General features: G+C 44.2%; 1 protein-coding gene and 1 long non-coding RNA gene across 14 annotated transcripts in view; one reads left to right on the top strand and one right to left on the bottom strand.

The window, feature by feature from the left end:
* LOC143843080 (uncharacterized) overlaps positions 1–13386 on the bottom strand; it is a 236984-nt gene that overhangs the window by 14089 nt on the left and 209509 nt on the right. The window lies entirely within an intron of this gene.
* The window catches only part of MBNL1 (muscleblind like splicing regulator 1), a 186263-nt gene that overhangs the window by 152173 nt on the left and 20704 nt on the right, over positions 1–13386 (top strand). For 9 of the 13 annotated variants that reach the window (XM_077348650.1, XM_077348649.1, XM_077348645.1 and 6 more), the window contains 3 exons: positions 161–361; positions 10633–10890; positions 13033–13086. In XM_077348650.1, the coding sequence (XP_077204765.1) occupies positions 161–361; positions 10633–10890; positions 13033–13086 (513 nt within the window). The remainder of the gene's footprint in view (positions 1–160; positions 362–10632; positions 10891–13032; positions 13087–13386) is intronic. The other 4 variants (XM_077348652.1, XM_077348651.1, XM_077348648.1 and 1 more) reach the window with 1 other exon arrangement.

Below are 13386 nucleotides of genomic sequence, written 5' to 3'. Positions count from 1 at the left end.
ATACTAGCCATTGTTCATTGCAGAAAAACTAAGTAGAATAACAAACTGCATGGTTGCAGATAAGGAAAAATCTATTAGATGGCATGGTATGTAAAATGTGTAATGAATGAAAAGTGATGACTAATATGTGTGTGTTTTCTTCCCTGTTTTTTCCCCCCAGCCAATGTTTTCAGTTGCACCAAGCTTAGCCACCAATGCTTCAACAGCCTTTAATCCCTACTTGGGACCTGTCTCCCCCGGCTTAGTTCCAGCGGAGATCCTGCCAACGGCACCCATGCTAGTTGCAGGGAACCCTGGCGTGCCGGTTCCTGCTGCTGCAGCTGCAGCAGCGCAAAAGCTAATGAGGACAGACAGACTCGAGGTAGGAAGTACAACTTTGTCATTTTTCGTTCAGATTTGCATTGCGAATTTCCTAAGCAAAATGGTAACACCGTTTAAACGTGATCTGCCTCCCCAGGGTGCAATTGTTACACTGTTCATAAACACAAAGGTAATGCAATAATGTACTGATTCCCCCAACTAATAGCAGGAAAGGGACTGATTGATCTCTCTGCTCATAAACCTTTCTATTTCTATGCAAACAGAGCAATGATCTTCACGAGTAACAGACCATGTCTAAGGTTCTTCATAAGATTGGCCTGTAGGCCGGCTATGAAATCATCGCATGAATCTTCGGAATCACTGCAGTGTTGTGTGTTCTTTGTGTTGCTTTCTACCTGCCTATTGCCACGTGAATGGCAAAACTGTGTTTGTCCAAGGACAGGTTGCACAGTAGCACATGGTCTGATTCTGTGAAGGCTCAAGGGGGTGGCAGGTTACAGTAGATGAGCAATGAGGATGTGAGTGTCCTGCATGGTGCAGGGGGTTGGACTAGATGACTCATGTGGTCCCTTCCAACTCTATGATTCTATGGATGTCAGCCGTGTTCTTTGGAGGATGATATTATCCAGTTCTTGTAACATTTTAGCGTGCTGATTGCTTCATACTCCTCACACAGCTCTGTCATTGCTCCCAAGTATTCCATCTGTCAAATGGGGCCATTAAAGATCTACCATGCAAGTCAGGAGTTCCTGGCCGGACAGAAATATAGAATTCCTCTGGCGGCAATCACAGTCAGCGAAATTGCATCCCAGTGCTACGGCTCGAACATTGTTAGCTCATTAACTGCCATCAGAGCTGGATAAGAAACAATCATCACAGCCTCCCTCATTTCCCTGCCACGCTCGCTTCTAGCTGACGTCTCGTACTGGTTGTTTATCAGCTTTTGCTACATTCGTAACAAATGTTGTTTTACTCTAGCAGATATTCTCCTTTGCCCTGAACAGCTCCTTATCTGAGGATTTTGACAGGGGTTCTCAGTGGCTTATCACACACTGATGCTAAAATGGGCGTCAAGCCGACTTTGTGCTGCGGCTTGGTATGGAACTCAGCAGAGCCATAAATGCGGTGATCTTCATGCTGCCCTCACAGCATCTGAAGGGAGCGTTGATTGTACGCAAAGTGACAGGCAGAGACACATTAAGGCACCGACCCAGTGCAGACATATTGCTGACCTGTGCTCAAAGCTAATTGTGACCAGTTGCCCTAACCCTAGTCAAGAACCTTCCCGTAAGAGCAGAGATTAGTTTACTAAGCTAAGCTTTATGCCTGGAGGACAGGCAGCAATCACCAGGCAACCCCACGTATGACCTTGCAAGCAGAATGTTGGGGAAACCCTGATTGCATGAAACAGATGTAAAGCTGGCCTTAAGCATAATTAATGCAAACCTAAGGTTGCACAAGCCTGCAACCAGTGGTTTCACATCCTTTTCCGGAGTTTAGTTATTCAGACATTAGATTATAGCAGGGGTAGTCAAACTGCAACCCTCCAGATGTCCATGGACTACAACTCCAGATTTCCATGGACTACAATGGACTATGAATGCTGGCAGGGGCTCATGGGAATTGTAGTCCATGGACATCTGGAGGGCTGCAGTTTGACTACCCCTGTATTATAGGGAAGAACCGTGCAAACATCAGGTTGAATCCAGCCAGCTTTCTCCAGTTCTCCTTACCACACCCCTCATCCTACATGGCTTTTGTCCATGCTTGTGTCAGCATAGCCTTGCCAACTGAAAACCTGGCTGGATCCGACCTCCTCTCTTTTTAACATAGGGTTGTCATGAAGGCAATACATTATATTGTTGCAGTTCTTTTTCTCACAAATGTACATTGACTCGTTATTCCCTTCTTTAAACTTTGCAATGTGTAATGCATGCAACAGTCTCTTCACACCTTGCTCGTTTTTTAGCACAGGAAGATAAAGTGTGCAAGTAGCCTGTAAAAAAAAAAGAGAGAGGCAAAAACCAAAGCAGCCCTCAGAGAGGCCATGATTTTGCAAAAATTGCTTGTGTGAAAAAGCTTTCTATTCCTTGAAATCCCCACAGGAAACCTCTAAAATAGCACCTTATTACTTGTAAATTGTGAAGGAGAACTTGGCTGGTTGTGCAGGGAAAGGGAAGGGCTGAGTCTTTTCAGGAAATTGGGATATTTTATCTTTCTGCGGCCAAGCTTGACGCTCACTGCCCAAAGCATTTGGAGCAGGAGGCTAAATAAGAATCGCATTAATTATTTTTAATTATTATAAATGATTGAATTATCATTTTTTTCACAATTTAAAACCACCTGTACAAATTAAATGTCAGAAATGGAGGCCAAAGCAGAGTCTGAAACTAAAACCTTCCACAAACTGAAGACCCGCTCTGGCCAAAGAAAGGAAAGCAGCAAGGAAGCTTCATAGCCAGAGCAGGTCAGGTTATACCTGGGGCCATGGCTCATTGGCTGTATATCTATCTACTCAGCATGCAGAACATCCCAGGTTTGACTCCCTGCATCCCAAAGTTAAAAGGATCAGGAAATAGGCGATGTGAAGGACCCTCGAAAAGCCACTGCTAATCACAGCAGGCAATACTCACCTTTGAAGCAATCGGGGTTCATCCGAGGCAGCTTGATGTGTTCCTCGGAAAAAAAATGCTGAATCAGGTTTTCCCATGGGACTGGCTAATGTGTGGGCACCATTCCTGATTGCCTTGCTGCATCTGCCTCTTAGTTAGACAGAAACTGGATCAGGTCTTACAAAGCCTGCATTTCTTTCCTTTTTTAATTTATACTCTACCTTTCTCCCCAGTGGAACCCAAAACAGCTTATAGAATCTCTCCCTCTATTTCAGCCTTGCCATTTGTGAGGGAGGCTAGACCAAGAGTCACCCAGAAAGTTTCCATGCAGAGCAGGGCACCTCATGCATGGCAAGAAGCCGCACAAAAAAGTCTGCCCAAAAATAAGATGTTGTTTTTATTTCTGCACAAGGGATTGTTTTTGCTGAGCAAAACCCATCGTATTTTTTTAAATTATGCATGACAGCCCCTCCTCAAGGCGTCAACTGCATTTTTTCAGCGCAGTATCTGAAACTAGCTTTGAATCGACTTTTCTTGCTTGATGGCACTGAGGATGGTCTTTTTGTGATGCATAAATGTTAGCCTTGGCCACCCAGCCAACTGTATTGCCATGTAAATTAGTAGAAATTACCCTGTTGTATGCATGGTATTTCCTCCACAGCAGTGGTTCTCAACTTTGGGGTTGCAACCCCATTTGGGGTTGCTTGGTGCCTTCCCCAGGGTCACAGGTTGCTGGCCACCATGGCGGCGGCGTGCTGAGGCAGGTGGTGACAACGGCGTGCTGAGGCAGCAGAGCCATGGCAATGGCCGCCTTGACGCCCCCTCGATTGTTGTGTGCCTGCGCACACATGATTGCGCACACTCACACATGCATGCGCCACCCATGAGTGTGCGTGCAGCCGCTGCTGAAGTTGGGGTCGCAACAAAGGTGAGATTGAGAACCGCTGCTCCACAGCCTTCCACCGATGCTCCTGAGATTGCAAAGTTCTACGACTGATCAATTACAACGGTGGGGAGGGGGGCCTCAGGTTTGCAAAGTGGATGGATCTGAAACGCCAGTTCCAGGTTGCAGGAGAATGAGGAAGCAGAGCTGCTTTGAGCTATGGGCAGAGGCTCCTGTTTTGAGTTTGCCAGTGATTTTTTAAAATCTTTGCAGGGAAAGGGATGGCATGGTCAGGGCTTTAAGTTTGTATGGAAGCTTGTGGTCTGCTGTGGTCCATCCTGCCCACTCTCTACAAGGATCAGTACACCTCAAAGGGGGAAAGGTGGTAGTTTGAGCATTCAGAAGCCACGGAAAGGTCTCCATGTCCATGAACTACAATTCCCATAAGACCCTGCCAGCAGAATGTGCCAGAGTGGCAGTTAGGTGACTTTGCAGCACAAGAGAGGAAGTTCCCCCTCCCACGGTTATGGTCAGAACGGTCTAGAATGCATAATCTCTCTATAAAAAAAACCCCCACAGAATCAGAGCACATGCATAAATGGGAATGTTTTAATGACGTTTTTTAAAAGGACAATTTAAAAGGGTCAGCAAATTGACAGTGGAGGAAAGCAGTGCATGCATAATAGGCCCAGGCCTCAGAGATGCTTATTTATGTCAGTCAATCCAGCATGACTTGGCACTCAAAACATTTCATGGACAAAATGGGAATCACCTCTAATGCGCGAGGAAATGGATGAACAATTCCTTAGAACAGGGGCAGTCAAACTGCAGCCCTCCAGATGTCCATGGACTACAGCGAATGCTGGCAGGGGCTCATGGGAATTGTAGTCTGTGGACATCTGGAGGGCTGCAGCTTGACTAGCCCTGCCTTAGAATATGTAAACGGAGTCCCCAATATTTCTTAACATTTGAGTTATTTCTTCCGCAAGAAAAAGTGCTATTGCCTTTGCCACTCTTCTTTCCTCCGGAGGAACTTTCACCATAGTCTTGGGGGCAGTGCATTTTTAGGACATGGCTTTCAACCAGCTTAGTGCAGTTTTTCCGGTTGAAAGTTGCCCTTGAAAACCTTGACCTTGGCAGGCACCCTCGCTAGGCAGCTCAGAGCAAGGTCCGCAGAGAGGCAGCCGTATCGATTAGAGCAGAGGAAATCACAGCAAGGAGGAAACAAGGCAAGAGAAATGGTGAAAGGAGTTTTTCTTTTTCAGGAGTAATTGGGCAGTTTTCGATCTGCTGCTGTTTGTTTTGGCAAATTAAGGGAATCTTTTCACTTTTTCTTTTTTTTTTTAAAGGCATTCCTGTAGGGCTGCACATTAAGCGGGGAGATTGGATGTTACTGGGTCATGCTGCTCATTTCTGCAGCTCATGGAGACACGCTCCTCCGCCAAGCGAACTTTTTTGTTGTTGTTCTTCTAGAAAATTTGTTAGTATAACTTGGCACAGCTTTTTTATTTCAGCCAGGCAATTTCAGCCTTTCAAAACTTTTATTTTGATGTTGAGTCACTGCTTTTTTTGGCAGTCCTAAAACCCTTCCCACTATAAACAGAAGCAGTTTATTCTTCTGGGACCTGATTTGTTCCCCTTCCCTCCCACGCCCCATAATGTTGCTAGTACTTGTACCTCTTTTGAAATGCATAGACAGGTTTACAGTTTTTAATACGATCCCTTAGCAAGAGACCTGTGAGGTCGGTCGCTATCCATCTGTGTGTGCCCCCCCCCCCAAAAAAAAATGCCACAGATGGGAATTGAGGCCAAGTAGCTGATTTCTGGTACATTTACACAAAGTCCCTGCAAACTTAAACTTTACCAAAATTGCTACTGGGGCAAAGTCAACTGATTGTTTTTTTCCCTCCTCTGTATTCTTTGCTTCTAAAATATCTGTTGCTGACACATTCTGCACAGTCTTTTAACATTTTCATCTCAAGCATGTTTACTGCACAGATGCTGTGCAAATGCTATTGCCTTGGTGGAGTTTAGATCATATTTGCTTTTGTTAATATTTATTTGTCCCAACAAAATGTGGGGCACCACAGAAGTGACCCTGTAGCATGTAGAACATATGCAAAAATGAATTTAAACAGGCTCTGGAACACAAAATCAGCTTTTTATTCAGCAAAAAAAGCAGAAAGTATGGCATGTGCCATTCTCTTAGTGCACAAGCACAATATTTAAACTTTCCTAAACTTAAAGTACAATTTGTGTGTGTGTGTGTGTGTGTGTGTGTTGGTTCCAGTCTTGCTGAAACCTTTAGCCTTACCTTGAAAGCTCAAAAAAACTCTTGAGGGAAGAAACTCTTTACATATTCTGTACACCAAATTTAAACATTCTTTCAGCTTTCCTTGAAATCCCCAAGTTGGTTTGATTGAGAAGGAGCTCTCTTGCCTCAGAATCACTTAGTGTTTCATTTTAGGCAAGTTTTTGTGGCCTCTGTAGTGAAAGTGTAATAGGATGGACCACTACCAGGTGGTATTTTGAGACCTCCCACAATTACAGCTGATCTCCAGATGACATAGCTTAGTTCCTGTGGAGAAAATGGCTACTTTGAAGGGCAAGTTCAAATGCAGTGTGCTATGCTGAGATCCTTCCCTTCCCCAGACCCCACCTTCTCTAGGTTCTACCCCCGTATCTTCAGGAATGTACGAATCTGGAGTTGTCAGCTCTGAAGCAGACAGCTGCAACAACAGTGCTCAATTTCATCCTGGCTCTTCATGGAGAAAGTAGCATAAGAGTAACCAGGCCCATCTATTCCAGCATCCTCTCCAACAGTGACCACTGTGAAGCTCACATACAGGGGCTGCAGTCTACAGCCCTTACCTGCTGAATGATCCTCAGAGCTGATGTTCGAAGGCTTTCTATCAGATCCATCATCAGTCTAGATCAGGGGTAGTCAAACTGCGGCCTTCCAGATGTCCATGGACTACAATTCCCAGGAGCGCCTGGACATCTGGAGGGCCGCAGTTTGACTACTCCTGGTTTAGATCAACCATTCTCAAATTTTGTTGACCAAGGCCATTTTAGAGGCTCTTCTCAGGTTCCAGAGCTCCTGCAGTAGGCTGGCTTCTTACTCAACAAGTTAGTCTTAAAAAAGTAAACTAACTATACTTGACCTACCTTGTCTTATATATACCATGAGACAGATTTCTAGAATATTTGACCAACGGAAACATGTATGTTCATTTTTCCCCTTGAACACGTTAATTAAAGCACAAAGGAATGAATAACATGATTTCTTTTTCTTTACCTTGACAAAGGTCAAACTTTCTAGCAATTATTGACATCATAAATGACCAGAAAGTGTAGTCAGTTACCAGCCCCCTCCCTCCCTAGTCTTTGGCCCTCTTCAAATGTACCAGGGCCCCCTAGGGGGCCAAATGGCCTCTGTTGAGAATGGCTGGTCTAGATGATCCCTAGCAAGGAATTTGCCTATAAAGAAATTATTGCTGCACAATTTATGTTTTCAGTTATGTTTTCCCTGCAAGGTCCTGTTCTCAGTCTGTCGCCATCAATTCAGATTCTGTCAGTGTCTATGTAAAGTTAGGATTAGGATTTTTTTTCCCCTGACATGTATCATTTTGCACTTCCTGATATTAAATTGTATCAGCTGTTTTCTTGGACATTTTGGAGAGGGCTTTTGGGGTGTTTTCAACTGTATGGTGTCATCAAGCTTTGCTACCTCACTATTGGTCATTAATTAAACAGCATCCATCTGGACACAGATCCATGAGAGCCCCCCCCCCCCTTCTGATTTCTTTCCCATTCTTACCCAACCTCTGTTTCATCTTGAACACATAGGATTGCCTTATACAGAGTTAGACCGCTGATCTATCACAGTATTCTCTGCCTGGCAGTGGCTTTCCAGTCAGGTAGTGGTCTTTCACATGTTGTGACAGGAAATACTGGAGAATGAACCTGGGACTTGTGCATGCAATGCAGATACTCTATCAGTGAGCCACGATCCCTCTCCCCCGTTGTCTTTTTTACCCATTGTAAAGCCATGTAAGGCCGTGTGGAAGGTGGTAAACAGGAGAGCATAAAATCAAAAGAAAACATGCAGGTGATTCCAGTGACTTCAGAGAACTGGCAAACTGCAGACTGACTTAGAATCATAGTGTTGGAAAGGACCATAAGGCCATCTAGTCTAACCCCTTGCTCAGCGCAGGGTCAGCTGAAAGCATCCAGGATAAGTATCTGTCCAGCTGCTGCTTAAAGATTGCCAGTGAGGGGAGCTTACCATCTCCTTAAGCAGCTGATTCCACTGCTGACCTACTCTGTGGGCCTTTTCGCACGGGGATCTTTGTTGCAAATTGTTTGCGGAATGAAAAATCGCCATTTAAAATAGTGGAATTCGTCGTTTTGCACACCTGGCTTTGTAGTGGAATCAGTTGCGTTTTTTAGCGTTTCCCACAGGCTTCCGGTCTCGGCAGAAATCGCTAGAAAGGAAGCGCTATTGCCAAGCTCGTCCCGCCCCTGGCCGTCAAGCAGCCAATGGGCAGCCGTTAGCATGCTCCCAAACAGCCCCTTTCCCTTTAAGAAAGGTTTTTTTAAAAAAAAAAACAGACCCATAGCAACGAATCTAGGTAGATTCGTTGCTACGGAGAGACCCATCCAGCTGCCTAATGTGAGCTGTTGTTTGATTGTATGATCGTTTGCACGCTGCCTCGAGTGATAAAAAAAAATTCCCCCCCCCCCCTTCTCACGGGCCCGATTTTCGGCTGAATTTATGTGTAAAAAATAAAGGGACTTTATTTCAGCAAACGGGCTTTTAAGTGGTTTGTGCTTAGTGACTAAAGGTGAAGGACTGAAGCCAGGGAAGCCTCTAAACAGAAAGAGGCTCGCCGGTGCGTTTATCCCCGCTCGCTCGGAGAAAAAAAAATGGCGATCGCTTCGCCGGAAGTTTGGAGGAGAGAGCCAGGGGGAGGGACTTTGAAGAACCAGCAACAATGGTAACGCACAGGTCTTTAGCGCTAGTGTTGCAGATTGGTTGCAGGAGTGTATCGCTATCCGGAGGGTGAATCCACTTTTCTGGATTCCCCTGAAAGCGCCACAACGAAGCGCTTTTGGCGGGTCGGTTTCAGGATTGTTGCAGATTGTCTACGACGTCGTGGGTTATGGCAAATTAGTAGCGTTTCCAATTAGCAACCATTGTGCTATTTTGAAGCCGTGCGAAATGGCCCTGTGAATTCCCCCCCCCCCCCAGATATCTAGCTGGTACCATTCTACACATCGTTTAAAGCCGTTAATGTGAGCCATAGCCTCTGCTGTCAACATGAACCTCCTCTAAATGACAACCTTTAAAATAGTAAAAAGAACAATTAACATCTCCTCTCAACTTGTGACACATAATATAACTGACTGCATTGGAAGTACTGAAATAGGAACTGTCAGGATGGAATGAGTTAATACCAGTGAGACCAACACAATCCCTTTCCCACCTCAAATGGACAGCCTGGGACATGGCCGAGAATCATACTCAAGGACTCCAGAGCATGCTTTTAGCCAGGCTCTCCCTTAGCCATCAAGGCATCTTGCACAATGTACCTTGCTATTAAAGAAGTTCCTCTTGATTCCATTTCAAACAACATCCTGTTGCCCCAGCCCATCATGGCTTAGCTCCATGTCGTGAGCAGGCATTGCTGTTTAAATAAGCACAAAACCGATTCATCTTTTATTTAAAGAGCTAAAGAGCTAGATAGATTCATGGAGGAGAGGACCATCTGTGGCTACTAGCTATGGTGAATACAGGAAACCTTCACCTCCAGAATGAGTTAATGCCTGGTGCAGAAACGGAGACATTTCTATTACTTACACATTATCTCAAAATACTGAGAGGGAAAGTCAGAGTGTAGGGCTTTAGTGTTAATATTAAAAGAAAATAACTTAATAATTGTAAGGGAAAAACAGGAACGTGGTCTGGCTAGGAGTGCGGGGGGGGGGGATCCAGAAACCAAACAGCGAGGCATTAGATGTATTTGTCTGCCCTCTAGTGGTGAAATCATAGAAGAGCTGGGCTAATAATGTATGTCGCATCACTGACACAGCTCAATGCAGATGAAATAAATATTAAAATATTCAAACAGATTAAGCGGCTGGAAACAGCTTCATTTTTCTTTTCAGTTTGGAAAAGCCCACTTATTTCAAAACAGCACATTAGATTTCTGGGCGAGGAATATATACTGTGTGTATGTATGTGTATATATACATATATATACATACACACAGACACACACATATATGTGTGTGTATGTGTGTGTGTGTGTGTGTGTGTGTGTGTGTGTGTGTGTATATATATATATATATATATATATATATATATATATATATATCACTCTTTACGGAAAACAAACAAAACAATCCCTGCCATTCGACTAATTACTCCCTAGTACAGGGGTAGTCAAACTGCGGCCCTCCAGATGTCCATGGACTACAATTCCCAGGAGCCCCTGCCAGCATTCGCCAGCGAATGCTGGCAGGGGCTCCTGGGAATTGTAGTCCATGGACATCTGGAGGGCCGCAGTTTGACTACCCCTGCCCTAGTAGAAACGAATAGGTTTCTTTGGATAAAATAAGGCCAAAAGGCCATTGAATAACAAGACATGAACTTTATGGCGAGGAAAGGACAGCTGTCTGAATTCTCTTTGAGATCTATCTCCAATAAGCGACAACAAAGGCCCAGACCGTATCCACACGCAAACCCCACTTTCTTTCCATTCCGTTCCACCGTTCAAAAATAACCTTGTTTGCATCTCAATGCTGCTGCAGGTATGTCGAGAATATCAGCGGGGCAATTGTAACAGAGGAGAAAACGATTGCCGCTTCGCTCACCCTGCCGACAGTGCAATGATTGACACCAACGACAACACAGTGACCGTCTGCATGGACTACATCAAAGGGAGATGCTCCAGGGAAAAGTGCAAATATTTTCACCCCCCTGCACACCTGCAAGCTAAGATCAAAGCTGCCCAGTACCAGGTCAACCAAGCAGCAGCTGCTCAGGCAGCAGCTACTGCAGCCGCCATGGTGAGTCCAGAATCTATATAAATGGTTGTATTCCAAAAGCATTAGCATTGTCAACCACGGAGAAGCATTGGCCATTTTAACTCTTCTTGCTGAAGATATGTTTGTTCAAGTATCCCATTCCCGGCAAGAAGCATCCAAGCATGTGAAAGTGAATCTGCTCTTAAGTAGTTCCAAGTACTGCAGAAACACCGTGCAAAATTGCAGAGTCAGTCTGTGTATACATGACTCATGGTTGGCTGCACATGCGCAGGTATACAGACTGTTAGCTGTGTGCCTATAAAAACACATGTGCACAGACTAAGATTTCATTGTTTACTTGTATATAGTCTATGCATAGGGGCCATGGCTCGGTGCTAGAGCGTCTGCTTGGCATGCAGGAGGTCCCAGGTTCAATCCCTGGCATTACCAGTTAAAAGGATCAGGTGGTAGATGATGTGAAAGACTTCTACCTGGATCCTGGGGAACCACTCCTAGTCCGAGTAGAAAATATTGACCCTCATGGATCAGTGATCTGATTCAGGATAAGGCAGCTGCATGTATTCATAGTGTTTGACATGCATGTGGATGCCTGTAGGATGAGTTGGCAAATGGACAATTTTTCATGTCATCAGCTCCATTGGGAATACAGAAGTGAGCAATTTTGTCTGCTCCACTCTCTGTTTTATGTGCAAAATATGCTCCTAATGAAAGCTTGTATATCTTTGTGTGGGTAGTCTGGACAGAAGATTGACAACTGTCCCACTTCCTAGCTATTTAATACCTCTTCAGCTTCGCAATTGAAATCTGTTTCTGTGTCATTGTTTTAAGATGGGAAGTTTGTGCCATTCCTGCTATGCACACATGTTCCTTGTCTTTTGCTGTCTGCCGACTTACTTGAGCAACAGTTGAAATTGGCTGCTTCATGATTCCCAAACCCAATCTCTACCTTTCTTGGTCATATTGACCATAGGTGCACAGGTAGGATGGTTCGTAGTCAGCATTCAGTGTGACTCCACAAGCATACATACACAGCCTGGATCAGAAGAAAATATGCATCTAGGACAGTTGAGCAAAGATTACTATATGTGAGAGCAAAGGATAAAAGAGAGAGGCAAGAGCTCTTCTTTAGATGCATGCTGACATACATGTATCCGATGATATACAATTATGTCCAGACGGGCTTTGGCTCGAGTGGCAGAATGTCCCTTTAGCATTCATCTCCACTTGAAAGGTTCAGGTGTCATTAAAGTCCTCTACCTGGGACTTTGGAGAGCTGGTAGAGGTCACCATAGACAGTACTCAGCTTGATAGGCCAATGGTCTGAAATGTGTACCTGTTCCTATTATGTCTACTTTATGAAGTCTTGCGCCTTCTTTCCATGTAATAAGCAATGCCCAAAATGTTACTGAAATTGGGCCAAGGAAGAGAATTATATATGGAACTACTTAGGAGCAGAGACCCCCAGATAAGCCATAACGTGAACTTGAGAAGTTTAAATCATTCTTTGTGTTTCTCATGAATGTAATAATGGTCTAATGAATAACTGCACAACTGGGAAGTTGATGGTAACATGGAGTAACAAAACTTGGAGCATGCTGGGAAGTATCAGGGAATGAAGGCATGGTGGGGGTGTCCACAGAAGGCTATTTTAATGGGTTCCCTTCCTTGTTCTTTGCTTAGCTGTTAATGTTGTCCTATTTTTTTTTATTTTACATAACCTACATGATTTGACCATTAAAATACTACTCCATGTGAAACATTGTTGTGTGATAGTCATAGCACACAGTACAGGACAATGCAAGAAGGGCCTTCTTCTTTGTTTGTAGATACTTGAGGAAAAAAACTACAGAAGGCTGACTCTCTTTCTCACCCGTTCTCCTTCTTTCACTATTCCCACCCTTCCCCGTTAGAGTATCTTGTTTGTAATTAACTACATAGAGGTGTACCCTCACAATAACAACTCAGTAGTGCCTTTATTGTGCATGCTTAGTCTTGTTATTTGTTGTATATGGCATTCCGATGATTTGTTTTTTATTTGTTTTTTTCTCACCTACCCAAAAATGCACTGCTGCCCCCATGATGCACCTCTGCTTGCTGTTTATGTTAATGCGCTTGAACCCCACTGGCCCATTGCCATCATGTGCTCGCTGCCTGCTAATTAAGACTCAGTCGGCTGTCAAATCACTGAAGCGACCCCTCGAGGCAACCTTTGACCTGGTACTATGACCTTTCACCTTTTAGCTTGGCATGTAGCTTTGTTGTAGATACAGTTTTTTTTAAAATTAAATTCTTGAAGTAAATATTCCTTATTTCCTGTTATAACATAATGTCAGTTGGATGGAAAACTGAGTGTGGTTTCTTGCTCCAGTTAATGGGGAGACTACGAAGTTAGAAAAAAAAACACAGAGAGAGATCTTTATAACTCAGCCAATGCCCCCCAAGACGCAGGACTCCACATTCAGTTTGACAACCTTGTAGAAGTTTCTAAATGAAGTAAGTTGGGAAGTTTGTGGGGTT

The sequence above is a fragment of the Paroedura picta genome, chromosome 8 (genome assembly GCF_049243985.1).
Source record: "Paroedura picta isolate Pp20150507F chromosome 8, Ppicta_v3.0, whole genome shotgun sequence".
Lineage (NCBI taxonomy): Eukaryota > Metazoa > Chordata > Lepidosauria > Squamata > Gekkonidae > Paroedura > Paroedura picta.
Note: the sequence above shows the minus strand (reverse complement) of the source record. Positions and strands in the feature narration are given on the sequence as shown.